Source organism: Alligator mississippiensis, chromosome 1 (genome assembly GCF_030867095.1).
Source record: "Alligator mississippiensis isolate rAllMis1 chromosome 1, rAllMis1, whole genome shotgun sequence".
Classification (NCBI taxonomy): Eukaryota; Metazoa; Chordata; order Crocodylia; family Alligatoridae; genus Alligator; species Alligator mississippiensis.
The window spans coordinates 152,995,952-153,012,664 of NC_081824.1; the positions used below are offsets into that span (position 1 = coordinate 152,995,952).

Sequence of the window (16,713 nt, forward strand, 5' to 3'; positions counted from 1 at the left end):
GAGGAAGGGAGGGGAAGACTCGCACACAGAAGGGGAAAGACAGGATCAGACTGCATGAGTCAAAAAAGCATGTTACTCTAGTATCTCCTGGACTGAATATTACGAAGTGAAGGCTAGAGACACTACAGAAACAAAGCTAAGAACTGTCACAGCAAATCCCTCTAAGACTGGGGACCACAGAATCAAAGGCTGTTCACTATGGCATACATAGAGGTAGCTTGCACAGACCAAGGGACAGCAGATCATACCATATCAAAGATGACAAGGCTGGCAGAAGGAGCCACGGTAGCTGCTTCTTTCTGCCAAAAAATGTCCAAGGGCCAAACTACTAAAAATACTAAGACTTCAAAACTCACTTCTTGCTCACTCATAGTACCCCTCCCAGGAGAGAAGCACATCGTATTGTGTGCCTGGTTGACTAGTCCAGCAAAAAAAGACAACGACACTGTGAGAGAGATGAATGTATTGAATCTGCATATGTGAATCTAAAGTTACTTTGTTGCATCTGCTAATGCTAATATATGTATATTTTTACTTCATTTTTACAATATATTCTGTGCCTGCCAATCTGGCAGCACTTTTTCCCACATTTGTGGCTGGAGTCATTTCTTTATGAATGCCTTAGACAAACACAACTGGCAACAAGGATGGGATCCCATGAGCGTGGCACTCATTAAATCAACCTGAAGTATTTATTTTATTTCAACTGCGAGCACTTGAAATCTGTTGGAACCCAAAATGGCTGCTTATATTGGAACAATTGGGGCTTGTGAAAGCACCCTGGAGGACTGGCCTATGTATATATAGCAGCTGGAACAGTTTGTTTTTTTTAAAGCAAATAAGATTCCCTCATGGAAACATGTAGCTGTATTACCAAGTTTAATGGGAGGAAAAACATAGTTTGCTTCACAACCTGCTCACTCACCCCAGAAGAGACAGCAAACACAACCTTTAAGGAATTAGTAAAAATTGCCCAAGAGCATCTTGTGCCTAAAACATTGGTTACTGCAGAAAAGTCAGGGTTCCTTAAGAGAAATCAACTTGAAGGTAAACTGTTTCCTCTTTTGCAACAGTTACAGAAATTGACAGGAAATTGTCATTTTAAAGATAGACTTAATGAAGCCCCCAGAGACAGATGTGTGTGTGGGCTACTTAATGAAGCCATACAAAAGGAAGCTCTTCACATAGGAAGACCTCACCTTTAAACATGCTGTTCAGATTGGAAAAGCTATGGAAACTGCAGCAAAGGATGCCACAGAACTGCATGGAGGAGTGCCTATGGAAACAGGAACAAATGAATTATTAAATATACAAAGAAAGAGCCAGGGCAGGTAGCAACTTCCTGTGTAGAAAACGGTCTCACAACTAACTAATAGGTGGCATAAGGAATGCTACTGCTGAAACTGTAGTAAAAAGGATATATCCAGGCTGTGTGCTATGCTAAGAAGTAAAAAAGAGAGACTGCAGTAAGGTATAAAGAAGGGAAAAGGTACATGTAACAAACAGGGACAGTAGTAAGACGGACAGTGAGAATGGAGTAGCTAGTCTGGGCCCGTCATGTGAACAAGGGTGATAAATCATCCATCTGGCTGACACCCCCAGTTGGTGGGAAAACCCTTAAAATGGATACAGACTGCAACATCTGTTATCTCATATTCTGAATATTAAAAAAAACTTAAAAACTATGAAGTTAAAGGAGATCCTGGTGTTGTTAAAAATGTATAAAGGACAGAAGATTATGCCAAAGGAGGCAATGTTAGTGCCATCAGAATACAACAATAAGCAGTGCTTTTTAAAGAGTTGTCCATCATTTAAAAAGGGGGACCCTCTGTGGAGTCATGTATGGTTAAGACAGGGGTGAACAAAGTCTGGCCATGGGCTGTATAGGGCCCACAGACTCCCTTTCCCAGCAGCCCCTGCCCATGTCACTGCATCCAGTTTCCATGAACAACAGCAGTGGCAGGGCTATGACAGCACAGGGCTAGGGTTTCCATGGAGACCAGCCCCAGCAGCGCTGGCAGGATGTGTAGCTGGGCAGGGAGCTGCTCCAGAGCCGGGCTCTTGCGGTGGCGACAGCACTATCCCACACCAGAACAGAGCTGAAGTCCAGTGCGTGCTTGCCTTGGGCAGGGGCACGTGGGCAGCGGATCACGGCTCTGCCCCAGCTCCAGACCATCCTGTCATCACTGCAAGATCCCAGCCCCAGCTGCAAAGCAGCTCCCTGCCCAGCTGTGTATCCTGCCAGCGCTGCTGGGCCCAGTCTCCATGGAAACCCTGGTCTCACACTGTTAGTGCCACCACTCCTAGGGTCTCTGTGGAAACCAGCTGCAGCAACGCAGACAGGGGCTCCTGGGAGATGGTGTCTGGCTGCTGGCCGGATCCACCATTTTGCCCACTGCTGGGTAAGAGATTCACCTGGTTTGGAATCGTGCAAAGATGCTACAGGCACTTTCAAAGGTCCCTGCAGAAACAATTAAACAACAATTAGAAGGGTTATTAAACTAGGCCTCAAAGTATTCAAGGCAGGCATTTCCACATGGAAACTAGGATAACGATAAATGAAAATGAACTTTTTACAAAGCTTGGCCAGTTCCTTACAGCCTGTGCGCCAAGGTAGATGGGGAATTGGACCACTGAGAAAGAGAAAACACTTACAAAAGTAGCCTGGAGTGAGGGAGGCACAGCCATGGTGCCAATTGCTTAAAAAAAAAGTGGTGCAGTAATGATGTGTGAGGACTTTAAGCTGCAAAATTTGCACTAGGGATGTTAATATTATTTTTAAAAATATTAATTTAAGCTCCTCTAATTATATTGGTTAAATGATTAACCATTAACACAGCAGCTCTGATGGCTGCTTCTGGGAGCCAACTCGCAGCTCCCAGAGCCCTTTGACTAGGAGGTATGGGCAAGTCCAGCCAGAAAACACAGCCCAGGTGAAGCCCTGACCCCACATCCAGAAGGGGTACTCACCAGAAGGGATACCCTGCTTAAAAAAAAAAAGGTTGAAAACCCCTGTGCCAGCATACCAGAAACGCAGTATACATTTCATGCTAGCAATGCTATTTATGGGTTGGAATCTCAGGTCACAGCTGGACTTATTAAAATAAACAGATTTTCAGCAACATGTTGGAAATTGCCAAATAAATCAAGCCAGGATAAGGAGAACAGGCACCCCCCTGGCAGATGCATGTAGGCCAAAATATAGTTTCCTGTGATTACCAGGGATTTAAGAAATGGCAGCCTGTGGCTGCGAGTGTACAAACAAGTCTTTTACCCTACACAGTGCAAGTGGTGTCCAATATTGTTTGGCACCGCCACATCAACCAATTAAAAGATATAAGCATGACTGCTGAACAAAGTATAGCAGCAAGAGTTGGAGCTTCACCTATTGTTGAGCCATTAGCTTTGCAACATACAGTGACAATCAGTAATACTACACCAGGTAATCACAATGCTGACCAGGCCAGGACTTCATAATGTTGAGCTACCTACATCTGGACAGATACAGCTGAATCCAACATGGATGAAGGAATGCCACCTTCTCAGGACTGTTTAATCTAGTGGTAGCCACTAAACAAGAAGGAAATGTAAACATGAACCTGACATAATAATCAGTGCACCATGTTCTCAGGGATGTGATCAAGGTGATCAACATTACCCATAAAGGAAAAGAAAGTCACCTGAGAGAACTGCAATCTGTACCTTACACCACTATCATTTCAAAGGGAAGGGGGGGAAGGGGAACAAGATGCAAGATATGTGAACGTGTAAAATCTGCATGCGTGAATCTGAAGTTACTTTCTGTTGAATCTACTAATGGCAATGCAGGTATAGGTTTACTTCATGTTTACAATATATTCTGAATGTGCCAGTCTGACAGCACTCTTTCCCACATTTGCAGCTGAAGTCATTTATTTAAGAATGCCTTAGACAAAACATAACAGACACCATCTGCAGTTAACAGATCTAAGAGTATGGCAGAACAGCAGGATGGAAAACCATGGAATGAAGGCAGTGAGCACAGACAGATGACAGTTTTCATCTCAGGCACCTGTAGCCTCCCAAAGAGCCTAACCAAGGGAAAGGTTGTAAACCATCTGGCCACAACATCATGATCTTCAATTTCCAAAAAGCTCCATCCAGGGAGGATGGGCAAAGGGCTAACAAGAACAGCAGTCATTTGGAACAGGTCAATGTCTTCTCTACAACTCCAGCCAGGGAAGGGAACACGAGGCTGCTGCATTGCAGTCAATGTTGCAGGGATGCAACAAAGAACTAGTTGCGCTAACAAAAAACCGCTACACTGAACTAGCAGAAATCAGTCTTTGGGTACAGATAGCAGGAATCCATCCACAGTGCCTCCAATGTCCCCTCTTCAAGGAAGTCTGGTGCAAGTAGGCTTAAGCTCAATAGTGGTAGGGGTAAAGCCAGAAACATGCTAGCTAAATCCAACTCAAAAACAGTGCTGCTTCAGTTTATCCTCTGGACAGTCTCTGCCAGTGATGCTCTAGTGAAAATGTGTACAGAAGCTAAAGCTCAAGTAGAACTCCTATGAAAAGGCTGATGCATCCTGAACTTTCCTGGGCTTGAAAATCCTCTCCTAGAGCACCTGTCTCTTCAGGGCTATGAGGTGAAGGTAAAAGTGTGCACAATTACCCATCTTAAAGAACAAAAAATGCAAGAAAACTCACAACAGCTTTTCAGCTGTAGTAAAAAATACATATCCAAAAAGACAAGAAACATTTTATTTACTGTGTTAATGTTAATGCATGTAGTGCCCTCAAACTGACTTCACTGAAACTGTGCAAAACGTTAATGAAGTCAACAGTTTTCAGCAGTCTAAGGAGAGTGATCTTAAAATAAGCCAGGTACGGTGACTCCCTACATCCTACACAGCATGCAGTATCAACCTACAGCAGTTTCATGGTTTCATAGTTGGTAGGGTCAGAAGGGACCTGAGCAGATCATCAAGTCTGACCCCTTCCCATGGCAGGAAAAAGTCCTGGGGTCAAACAAACCCAGCAAGGCTTTCTTTACAGGGAGATATTTGCCTGTGTGGTCTTCTGTTCATGCCATTAGACCAACTTGCATCTTTCTTTGCCTACCCTTTTTCAACATTCATTTGATACCATGAAAATGCAGATAAATGTTTGTACATGAAGAAACGTGACCCCCACATCTGCAAGTCCCACCCGGGAAAAAGGGTACAGTACCAATGTATGCATTATGGTCCAGGAGTTAAACTAAGGTTCAGATGGCAAGCTGGCTTGGTGTTCTAGACCACTGCAGTAGGGAAGTGTTGAATCTTTTACCCTCCTATGCTGAAATAATTTATGCAAGAGAAGCCCACTCCAGCTTTGAACAGACTACAAAATTCAGCTGTTTACATTATAAAATATACATTTGCTTCAGGAGTCTGAGCATTTCTTACACCACAAACCAACTCATTTCCTCTAACTGTTTCTCAGAGGTGAATAAAAATTTCAGTCAGGAAGTATATATTCAGAGGACGAAGTTATTTACTTCAGTGATGGGGCAGTTGTCTAAATTTTACAGAAATTACTCACAATGTGAGATAAGAAATAAATACTAAACCCAGTCATGCTAGGGCAGGGAAAAAATAAATTGCAGATGTGTTCACAGTTGTATGACAATTAGTAAAGATAATGACTAGTGTTAAACTGCCTTACAGCTGAAATTATAATAGATCTCTTTCTAACAAATTAAACATAACATTTTATTTCCAGCATCAGGTATAATTCACATGTATATTTTTCTAACTACACTGGCTTTCCCAGTCCTCCAATTAGAAGGTATGCCATAGACAAGAACACATCATAGCCAAGGGGACATTCTCATCTTCTTTCAAGTGTCAATATGATGCACAAGTCTCTCAATCCCCATCTCTTCCCCTGCTTACTTCACCCTGCCTAGATCCAACAAGATGCCTCAGATGAGATATACTGTTTTCTTGAGAATCAGTAAGAGCAAGACTTTGATCCTAGGTTCTGCCTTCAGCTTTGAACTTTTACCTATTTTGGTCCTCACTAGCCCAGCCCCTTGACTGCAAGTGTTAACAAATAGTTTGCTTAGTCTATTTGCAGCTATTAATCAGATTTCTACATAGAGAGTCAGCACACAAGACCTTGATCCTAGAGAGATGCATATTTAAGATACAAGGGATGTGCTAAAACTTGTGCTGTCAAGTCCTAATCAGAAATATAAATCAAACCTCAGTACATGGAATGAGGTGAACTGGACAGATATGCCTCATTAACTTACCTCTTCTTCACTGCTGTTATCTTCTTTCTCTTTTTCATCTTCTTCCTCCTCTTCAGCTTCACTGCTGGAGCTTTCCTCCTTCAACTCTGTTTTCCAATTACCAGGAACAGTTCTGTTCTTACGGAATTCAAGGGCTTGATCAAAAGCTGCAAAGAAACCAGCATTTATTAGAACTGAATGGAGGATCAGCTTGTCCCATTGTTTTATAAAACCAAAGTAAAATAATTTGGGGGAAGGAAAGGCAAGAGCAAGAACCCACCACTCCATCCTCAAATTTACAGAATTTCAGCAATGTCCCTCGACAGACACTCTTTTCTTGCCCCTCTATGCAGGTGTTCAGACAAGTAAAGTCTGTGGCCTCTGCCACAGACATTCCATAGCAAACTCTTTACAACCATTATCATTTGTGCAACAAGGCATTATTTGTAGTATAAATCAGGGGCTTCTTGTACTGGACAATATATGAATACGTAATTTAAAGACAGTCCCTGTCCTAAAAAATATTTAATATAGGCCATAGACGGATATACATTTGAAGCACTACAAATTCTGCTCCAATTTGGAGCGCTTCAAATTCAGAGTACTTCAGTGCCATACAGATGCAGGCCCCCTCAAATGTGCCTCTACCAGAGAATCTCAAAATCATTGTTATAACATGCAGCAGTGCTCAGAAATCTAGCTGGGCACTTGAGTGCTGTGGGCAAAGGGCAGTAGCAGTGGTCGCATTGATGGCAGTGCAGCAGGGACTGGGCCAGCAGCAACAACTACTGCTATTTTTGCAAGGTATTCTTCGTTTCCTATTAATTTTTGAAGCACTTAAGAGTATTTAAGTGTTTTTTTCAGCCACAAAGGTCTGTACACTCACTCTTTGTAGTGCTTCAAATGTTATGGCTGTCCAGGACCTTAGAGCTGACAAGAACAACAGGTAGGAACTGGGTGAAGAAAAGGTCATAAATAAGTGTGTTTCTTTGTACAGCCTGCTTGCCCACATTATGTAGCTTGTTGAGGAGTCTACAACGCTAAATGTGAGAATGCAAATTTTTCAGGGCTATCACAAGTTTACCCATGTTACAAGCAGGTTTATGCAGGTCCACTGCAAGGAGACAATCTTCTGGTGAAATATATTAAGTAGGTGCAATTCATTACAAGTTGCTTTGTCTGGTGCTCTCACGTTTAAAAAGCAACACATAATGGATTTTTTTAAAAGAGTGTACTTCACAACTTCCAGACATCTTCCAGTTCTAAATGTCATTGTGAAAAAATAGTATCTTGGCACTCTTGCAGGATGCCAAACATGCATTCTTATATGTCTGGGCAATACATACCACTAACTAATAATAATTAAACACCCCTCCCCCACCCCTGGCCACATACATGCATCCTATTCCCAAACATAAATGCTTTTTCTTATTCCAAGATTATTCTTACCTTGTTTTAACACAGCATCTGGCTTTGGTGAAGTCTCACTGATTTCCCGAACATCTTTTCTTGGGACAGAAACACTAGAGAATTTTAAGAAAGCATTGATAAAGCAAAGGTTTTTAAAAGGATACTTTAAGAACATGTTTTTGAAAGATAAAATTTTATTATGGGAAGATGATGTCAAAGAATACACAACAGCTAGTCAACATAAATATGTATAATCTGAAATAAACTTGAATGATTACATAAATAAGCCACCATTGATTGATAAGGAAAGTATATTTCACTGAGACAATACCTTGCTCAGCAAATGTTACTAATAGTTAAATAAAATGTATACTTCGTGAATTATTAATAAACAGAGTGAAAAAAGTCTACCATCTTGCATAGTTTGGGTGAACCATGAATATCTACCCATTAGCATATTAAGGAAAATATATTCTTACTGATTGGTATGTTTATAAATAATAGTATTATTTTGGAAAATTACAGAAACACATGTTAATTTAGTGAGTTAACAAAAACCTGACATCAAGGAAACCAATAATAAAAAAACCACCAAATATTCTCAGTAGAAAAGACTGCAGAATTAGAAACAATACATTTTATTAGTTAGTTGTATTGTGGTTGTATCCAGAGACCGAATACCAACCAATGCTACATTGTGCTTTTACACTTAAGAAACATGTAACAATGTGTTTCAATCAGTTATTGTGAAGCAATCTCTGAATTCATATTCTAGAGTTAAGGAGGAAACTAAACTATGATGAAACTGTTCCAGATTTCAACATCCCTCTGTGAAGAAACTCTGCCAAGCTGAATCAAGAAGCAGAAATATCCACAGTATTTTTAATCAAAACTGAAATCTGCCATAAGAGGAAGAAAATGAATCCACTACTATTGGCAGAGCTTCTCCCTTTCTGATATGCAGCTAAGAGTTCATAATGCTTTTGAAAGCCAGACACTATCTAATTTTCTATTTTTTCTTTACTCTCTTCCTCTTTGCTAATCAATATTAAGTTACCGTCTGATAAGAAAAATGGTCATATACAATCCTGTTCTATACTATTGCAGGAAGTGACACAACTTACTGCCTCAAATAAGAAACAGGTTGTTATAGACCTGGTCTTTGAGTACAAACAGAGGTAACGACTGAAGTGTTTCAAGTAGAGGTGCACTAATATATTGGCCACATACCAGATCGGCACCGGTAAAGGAAAACTAACATTATTAGCAATCAGCTTTTTTTGGCCAGTGTAGCTGATAATATCAATGATAAATGCAGCATACGCACACGCAGCTGCAGCATACACATGGCCAAGACTGCAGCCAGGCAGCTTGGAAGCAGCCTCCTGCCAGTAAAGCTGTGGGGGGGAAGAGATAAGGGGGAGGGAAAAGGTGTGGGGGTGGGGGCGCAGATCAAGGCCCCCATGGTGAGGGAGGGAGTGGAGCAGGGGCCAGGGCAGAGGCAGGCGCTGCCCAATCAGGGCGGTGAATGTGTGGGAGTAGGACAGAGCCGTAGGCGGCTCATCTGGGTCACCCCTCCCAGCACCACTGCCACCCACCCTGAGTGCAGCCCCAGCCCAGCCCCCACCACCGAAGAGAGGCCAGAGCAGCCCCTGGCCCCAAGCCCGCAGCCCACCCTCACTCCATGCACAAATCCATGGTGCACAAGCCTCCCATGCCTTCCCCAGGGGTATGTGCAGTGATGGAGAGTCACCCACCCCCTCCCCCGTGCCCCCCAAACAAGCCACCTGTGGCTCCATCCTGCTCCCACACATTCACTGCCCTATCTGGGCAGTGCCTGCTCCTGCTCCACTCTCTCTCTCATCGCGGAGGCCCCAATCTGCACCCCTCCCCCCACAGATTTACTGGCTGGACGCTGCTCTCAAAGCTGTAGTGTTGCATTCCTGTAAGTTGGCTATTGGATGGTATGGGCCAATATGGCTGGTTAATACTAAGCCATTGATATTGGCCTAGAAAATCTTTATCAGTGCACCCCTAGTTTCAAACACCTCTGAAATAGTTTAAAGGGCCAGATGGACAAATACGTGTGCCCTTTGAAACTTTCCAAAAAGCAAGTTCAATTTAAAATTTTTCAAAAATTACTTATTTTCACAGCCGCTTCTCACTTCTTTCCTAGTGTCTCTGGAACTACAAAACCTTCTCTAAAACAAGGCTCTGTCTTTTAACCAAAGCAGCAAGACTCTAAAACTGTTTTCCAAAGCCACACAGCAGCACAGTTCTTGTCTGCAATACCATATAGCCAACTGATAACAAGGTAATTTAAAATGACAACAATCCAGATGGATGCCATAGGACACCCCATGACAACTGAGAATAAGGGTACTATATATATGATCTATTTTCAAATTTTCTAAACCTTAGAAAAGTATTGAGTAAGGCTGGTGTAATAATGAAAAATGCTTTATCTGCTAAACCCCTTATTTTGTAGGGGTGAGTATTTTTTTAAACTGAGAATTTGTATGTTTCTACTCACAATTTGCCATCCTTAAAGGAACGGACTAAAATATTGTCCTTTTTCACTGCAATATCGTCACTACAATCTGGACAAACCACCTGCAAAAAGATTACAAAAACAATGTAAAAAAAAAATGTATAGAACATTTATAACAACTTTAGGAATGGCTTAAGAGGTTAATCAAGCTAGGTGCTGACCTTCCTTAAATCCAAATGACTTCAGTGAAAGCTAAGATTGCTGAACAGCTCTCAGGATTTTACCTTTAGGGACCACTCCTACAAATAATTTCTCAAGGAGATAAGTGTTTCATGTGCATAAATATTAAAAGGATGAGAACCGTAGTGAGATATTTTTATAGTGGAATCTAAGCATAAGATAGGTTCTTCTTACCAATATGTTTATTCATTGGGGGGTTTTTTCCCTAAAAACTAATACACTGAGCATCTATGACAAACTTTTAGACATACACTAAATAAAAACCCCAGTGAAAACATAAATATAACAGAAATTAATTAGCCACTAGTCTTAATAGCAGGGCTCAGCAACCTTTTGCAAACATGGGCCTCAGCTTACAACTCAGCCAGCACATTGACCTCATTCCCCTCTGGCCAAACCTAGCAACGGTGAGCAGAGGCTGCAGAAAGGAACAGCAGCTCTCCATGTAGACTCTAGCAGCAGGCTGGAGAAGATGGAGGCCACTGGTGCACCAGATCCTGGATCAAATGGCTGGGGAACTGGCACGTCCTTAGTAAAATGCTGACAAGATCCAACCCCTTTGCAGGCCGGATCCAACCTGCAGGCCATAGGCTGCTGACCCTTCTATTCAAGCATAACAACTAGTTCTCCTCAATCCATGTTTCTTTATATGCAAAGGCTGACCCTCACAAAGCACCCTCAAAGCAGACAAACTTTGGCCTGTATGGGTCTGGTAAGGGGGGAAGAATTACCAAGTGTATCTGGCCCTGTTAATCACCACCTCTCTCATACCAAAGAGCAACCACCCTAGAAAAGTGTAGAGGGGAAATCAATCTCTAAAGCAGACAGATCTAAGGCCACTTTGGATTTAACTGGTTAAAACGCAAACCCAGAAATCAATTTGGTAACAAACAGGTAGCCAACCCAGGACAAAGAGCATGAGTTTAATGTATTAGTTTAGAAAGAAACACAATGTTTAACAAGGGGATCACTAAATTCTGCACCAGCTGCACTAGACTCCAACAGTCTGATGTACAGCATGTTACAGCATGAAATTGAGCTGGGGTCCGGGGAAATGTTCAGGTCCCTGAATATTCTTCCAGTTTCCTGGGCCCCCGGATGATGCAGGACAACAGCAGGCTGCTGCTGCCAGCTGGTGATGGTGGCAGCTCTGGGCCACTTCCCCAGCCAGCAGCAGCCTGCTGAAACCCCATGTGCAGATCTGGGAGCTGCACCCCGCAGGAAGAGCTGGGGGAATGATCAGCAAGCTGGAGAATTGAACCAGGAGCTCCAGCTGACAGGTGGATCTGCCCCAGCTCCCAGATAGCACGTGGCACCCTGCTGAGCTGAGCTGCACTCATGCCATGGGGCAGCTCCCACACAAGTGACAGGTGGGGAGGGCAATCCCTACTGCCCCCCGCTACACAGGGGGGCTCTGACATGAGCGCCCAGAGGCCCTAAATGTCGCTGCTGCAGCTGTGAGTGCGGGCTTTTTTTTTTTTAATGAAGTGCCCAGACTAGGCTGGGCCTGGCGGGGGATGGGGCCAGGCAGTGCAGCCATGGGGACTTCTCCTGTGGCTCCTCCAGCTGTGCCTATCTCTGCCCCGAGGTAGGGAGCCACAGGGGCTCTGCTCTGCTGCTGCTTGCCCAGTGGATACAGGGGGGACATGGTGCAGGCGCTGCTCACCCTGGATGGCAGCAGGGCAGAGCCCCAGCTCCCAGCACTGCTGCGCCCGCATCCCGCACCCCACCCCGTTGCCCCCTTCCCCAAGTAACACGTCCCCTGCCCCGGCTGGGAAGCTTGTCCCAGCCCCAATCCCTCTCCTCCCCCAACCCCAACAGACTTATCAGCTGCCGGTTTAGTCTATGGCCGAATCTCCTAATTGGACAAGGATTGTTTTGAGAGTTAAGGTTTACATAGTGCCCTGAATATGCATAGCATAGCATTATAGAAACAAAATGCATTTAAGCTTTGTGTCCAGACAACACATTATGATATCAAGCTGAGTATATGGGTAAAGATATGCTGGAATTCACATTGTTTAGCATGTTACATGAGGGAGTATGATTTAATTTGCTCACAAGCATGCAAAATGGTCATTCTGACTAATACAATTCATCATGTACAGCTAACTTGGTATTTTAATAGGAGATGATCTTTTGGAAGGGGGAGAAGGGAAGGGAGAGAACCCATAAACATTTTAAAAAAGAGCTTAAGTAAATGTACTGGGCTTAATTGCTCTGCTATTGTGTCATATAATTTCATGCGTTTGATGTTCTACTTTCTTACATTCTTACCTTAGGAAAGGTCACACAGTAGTACAGCACATGTAAAATGTAAGCTCTATATCCAAGGGCAAGAATGATCTTTTCATTATGTCAGACTAATTCCAAAGAACCTGAATCTTTCCCACATAACCAAATATCACTTAAAACTCATCTAATCTGGACATCCTACAGCTGTCAAATTTGGACCACCTTCAGCATTTCCTCCAAGACTTATGTTTTCCCCCTCTGTACCTTAATACAAAGGGATTCTTTCTGTCAACCCTCCCCGACATCTATATATGTTTCTCCAGATACCAACTGGCACAGGTGCCATTGTAGAAACTGGTTTAAGAACAATCCAGATGCATTACAGACAGACCCTTAAAATTTGAAAGGGTAGCATATGGTGTCATCTCAGAGCAACAGAGTTTTTGGTAAACGAATCTCTGCCTAAAGTGGCAGAAAACTAGGCTAAAGTGGCAGAAAACTTTGAAAATAGCCTGCGTGAACCAAGGGTGTTGCACAAAAGTTTTCATTTTGCCCAGTGAAACAGAACAGAGCTTATTTTATCAAAGATTTCTGCCTGGGCCCAGACTGTTTGGTAAACAGAGAAAACACCATGTTATTGTTTGTCTAATGTTATTTATTTTCTCAGACTAATCACCTAGATCAGTGGTTCTCAGCCTTTTTGTACCAGAACACATCTGTAAACATCAGTGGCCAGTCCCAACCCAGTGCCCCTCACTCCTGACCCACTGCCCCCTTCCCCCAGTGTTTGGGAGAAGGGGGAGCTGTGCCACCCACAAGGGAAAAACCATGGTTTCCCATATTTTTCTCCTTTAAAAGGAGAATCCATTTTTAACGTTTGTTCATGACCCTTTCACATATTCTTGCAATCTGCGGGTTGAGAAAAGCTGACCTAGAAGATTAAAAAATGTCTGGTTTTAGGGAACTGTGACAAGGAAGTTTTATTCTTAAATTATAAAGCCCTGCTGAACTATGAAGTATGCATTAGTAATATTGAAAGCTTCTCCCTTGCCCCAATATCTATGAGAGAGATGGCGATTGAAGAATACTGCTAGACATCTTAGATGTTTAATCTTCAGGCCAAAGAATTATAAATTATTTTGTTTATTTCAATAAAAAGAACAAAACTATTTCAACTTCCAAGAGAAAGACAAAAGAACCATGTCTCCTACCATCACCAAGTACCTGAGAAAAACTCATCAATAAGCTTGTCAGTCTCAAAGGTCTTAATTTCTAGAAGCCTTGAATATTACTTTCAATCATCAGACAAACTCATTCCTGACAAGAGGCTGCCAAAGGAATCGGCTAGGTGCTTTTCAAGAAGCCCTGACCAACTAAAGGGTCACAGGTAGTTCAAACATGACACAACTAACTGCCATGCAAGGTACTGACCAGTAGGCTGCTGATCTCTCACAGAAACTAACTACAACTTTCAGTCAAGGAACATATTTTATTTCTTACCTGTCATTTTAAAGTTCTAAAGCTACCACTCACTGACAGAGCACTCACTGCTATGTATTCTTCCCTTTTTCATGTTATAAAAGCAGCCAACTCCCACTTCTAAACAGGAAGTTCTGCATTCCCCTTGGAAAGCCACTGAACCGCACTGCAAGCCACACAAGGCGAGAGGTAAAAAGTTCTCAGAATGAGAGCAGAGTATAATAGCTACTGCAGTCACTGGAGACTTAACTGGGCTGATGATGCAGTACAGCAGCTTTTCAAAAGAAGGAGAACAGAGGCCTTCTTGCTGGAAAGAAAGAAAAAGACTTCAGCCAGACTATTTTTTTAGGTGTGCACAAAAATGGGTATTTAAATAATTTGTTGCTACTTAATTAGCTAATTTCCTTAAAAATAACACTGAAATATCTCTACATTTATCCAGAAATATTATGGAAGACACTTATTCAATTCATACAGATCCCCTGTTTGCTTAATTCAAGAAACCTACTTCAGCGTCTCAAAAGAAATTATTAATGATCCTATTTACTGGTTGTTTTTTACCACCAAAAAGCAGGTAAATATCTGATCTCAGTTTCAAGTATTTATACATTTGAATAAGAGAACTAAGATGTTTTTTGATTATTCATTTCCCTCCCATCTCATTTCTTATACTATTGCCCTTAAGGATTTTTGGGATTGAAGCAAAATAATTACAATCAAGTTAAAAAACACTGGTATTAGCTAATAAGCAATGAGCCCTAATTAACACAAGTTATTCTGCTGAAATTAAGACAACTGGTTGGAAAATTACAGTCATGTTTGGAACTGCTTTTTAATAAACAAACTTTTCTTTATATAAAAAGTTTCTCTTGACCATTATGATACTATTTAATTCGAAGAAACATACTAGGCTCAACTCTGTAGTGGCTGCCAGTGACTCAAGCTTGACAAGATCTCTACAAGATCTTTGCTTTCAATGTTTATAAAAGATCAGTTTAAATGATTTACAACATAGAAGTGAAATACTCACCAAGGCTGGAAACCAGAGAGCCTTCTTTTTATCTACACTGTAGGAATCTACACACACAACTTTTCCTAACAGTTCATCAGTTTGTTTCCTATCATCTTCATCTTCATCACTGGAAGAGGATGAAGATTCTTCCTCAGGGCTAAACGGGGAAAGGAGAAGAGATACTTAACATTTAATTGTTAATTAAAGAGCATTCAAAGAGAATATTCTAAAACAAATGTATGGAAAGGATAACAAACATCTGAAATGGTTAAATTCTAGAGATTTTTTATAGAATTAAAAAAAAAACAGAAAAGGCTCCAAAAAAACTCCAAAGAATTCAGTCTCACCTGAATCTTCATCACTGCAGCATAACAGCTAAAAGTCATAGAACATAATGAATCTTATCACTTTAAAGCTCTTTATTCTTCTCTCAAACCACTACCCTCTACAAAGAAGGAAAACTTCAAAATCAACCTGATTTAGTCACAGACTGGTCTGAGATTCAGAAGATCACAGTTCTGCCAGACTTCCTATATGACAGTGGACAAACTGCTTTTTCACTCAGGGTCCCAGTTTTTCACTTGTAAATTTAGGATAATAATACTTTCCTAGTTCACAGAGGTAAAGTGAAGCTACCTTAAATTTCTTATGAAGCTCTCAGATAGTATCCTGAGTACTTTATTACTAAGTTTCACAGGACATAGCAAAACTGTAAAATGAATCTGCTATTTAACCTTTAATAACTGTCCAATTTTCCTATTTTCCGCAAACAGTACTCTTCTAATCAACAAATTTAGCTAATGATAATAGAGCTTGCCCTCTGAAAACAAGGAGGATATTCAGCGCATGTTAGATTTTTCGAAGTTAATGACTCCAATTCATCATTTGTATAGTGCCAAGGTAGGCAACAGAGGCAACACTAGGGATTAATTTAGCTCCAGGAGTTTAGAAAGAATCTAAACCCTTGTGAATCAACAGAATTCTAGTACATATATAAAAAATGTGCTTGTTTATAGGTACAGAATCCCAATGGATAATTTACTTGTGACATGAAGGTCATAGGAAAAATTCTGAATGCACCTGCATAAATCAATTTTTAAAGAAAATATTTCAGGTAATTTCTGAGATTTGGGAAACTTCTAGAAAAAGAAAAAGAAAAAGAAAAAAAGAAAAAGAAGCCTCAATCCCACCTTTTTTAGTCAGACTAGTCAGCATTCAGGAAGAAAAGTAACACTGGGTTAGGGGAAAAAATCATGACAGCCCAACTCACCCTCAGAATGTGTGTGCAATCTGTCTTTTCATGATTTCAGTTCTGGCAGTGTTGATGACAAGAAGAAAATCAGAGGAAGCTATCTCTGCTGTGACTATGTTGTATGTCCCAGAGAAAAATCTGGGAAAAACAAAGTTCTAGCCAGAGAAACTAAGGAAAGTGCATCAGTGACTCTGCTACATGTCAGCAGGTAAAAGGGAAAACAATCCATTATCCCACACATACTCAGGATGCAGAGCAGTGGTTTGGGTTCAAGTGAAATTAGGCTGACTCTGAACTTAAATTGTATTCAAAGAACTATCTATCTGGACCGTC

At 41.6% G+C, this 16,713-nt stretch overlaps 1 protein-coding gene across 2 annotated transcripts in view; it reads right to left on the reverse strand.

Annotated features, from left to right (window-relative positions):
• Positions 1–16,713, reverse strand: part of ARID4B (AT-rich interaction domain 4B) — a 153,153-nt gene that overhangs the window by 60,449 nt on the left and 75,991 nt on the right. For both annotated transcript variants that reach the window (XM_014596786.3, XM_014596785.3), the window contains exons 8-11: positions 15,147–15,285; positions 10,205–10,284; positions 7,711–7,784; positions 6,283–6,428 (exon numbers count right to left, since the gene is read on the reverse strand). In XM_014596786.3, coding sequence (XP_014452272.1) covers positions 6,283–6,428; positions 7,711–7,784; positions 10,205–10,284; positions 15,147–15,285 — 439 coding nt within the window. The remainder of the gene's footprint in view (positions 1–6,282; positions 6,429–7,710; positions 7,785–10,204; positions 10,285–15,146; positions 15,286–16,713) is intronic.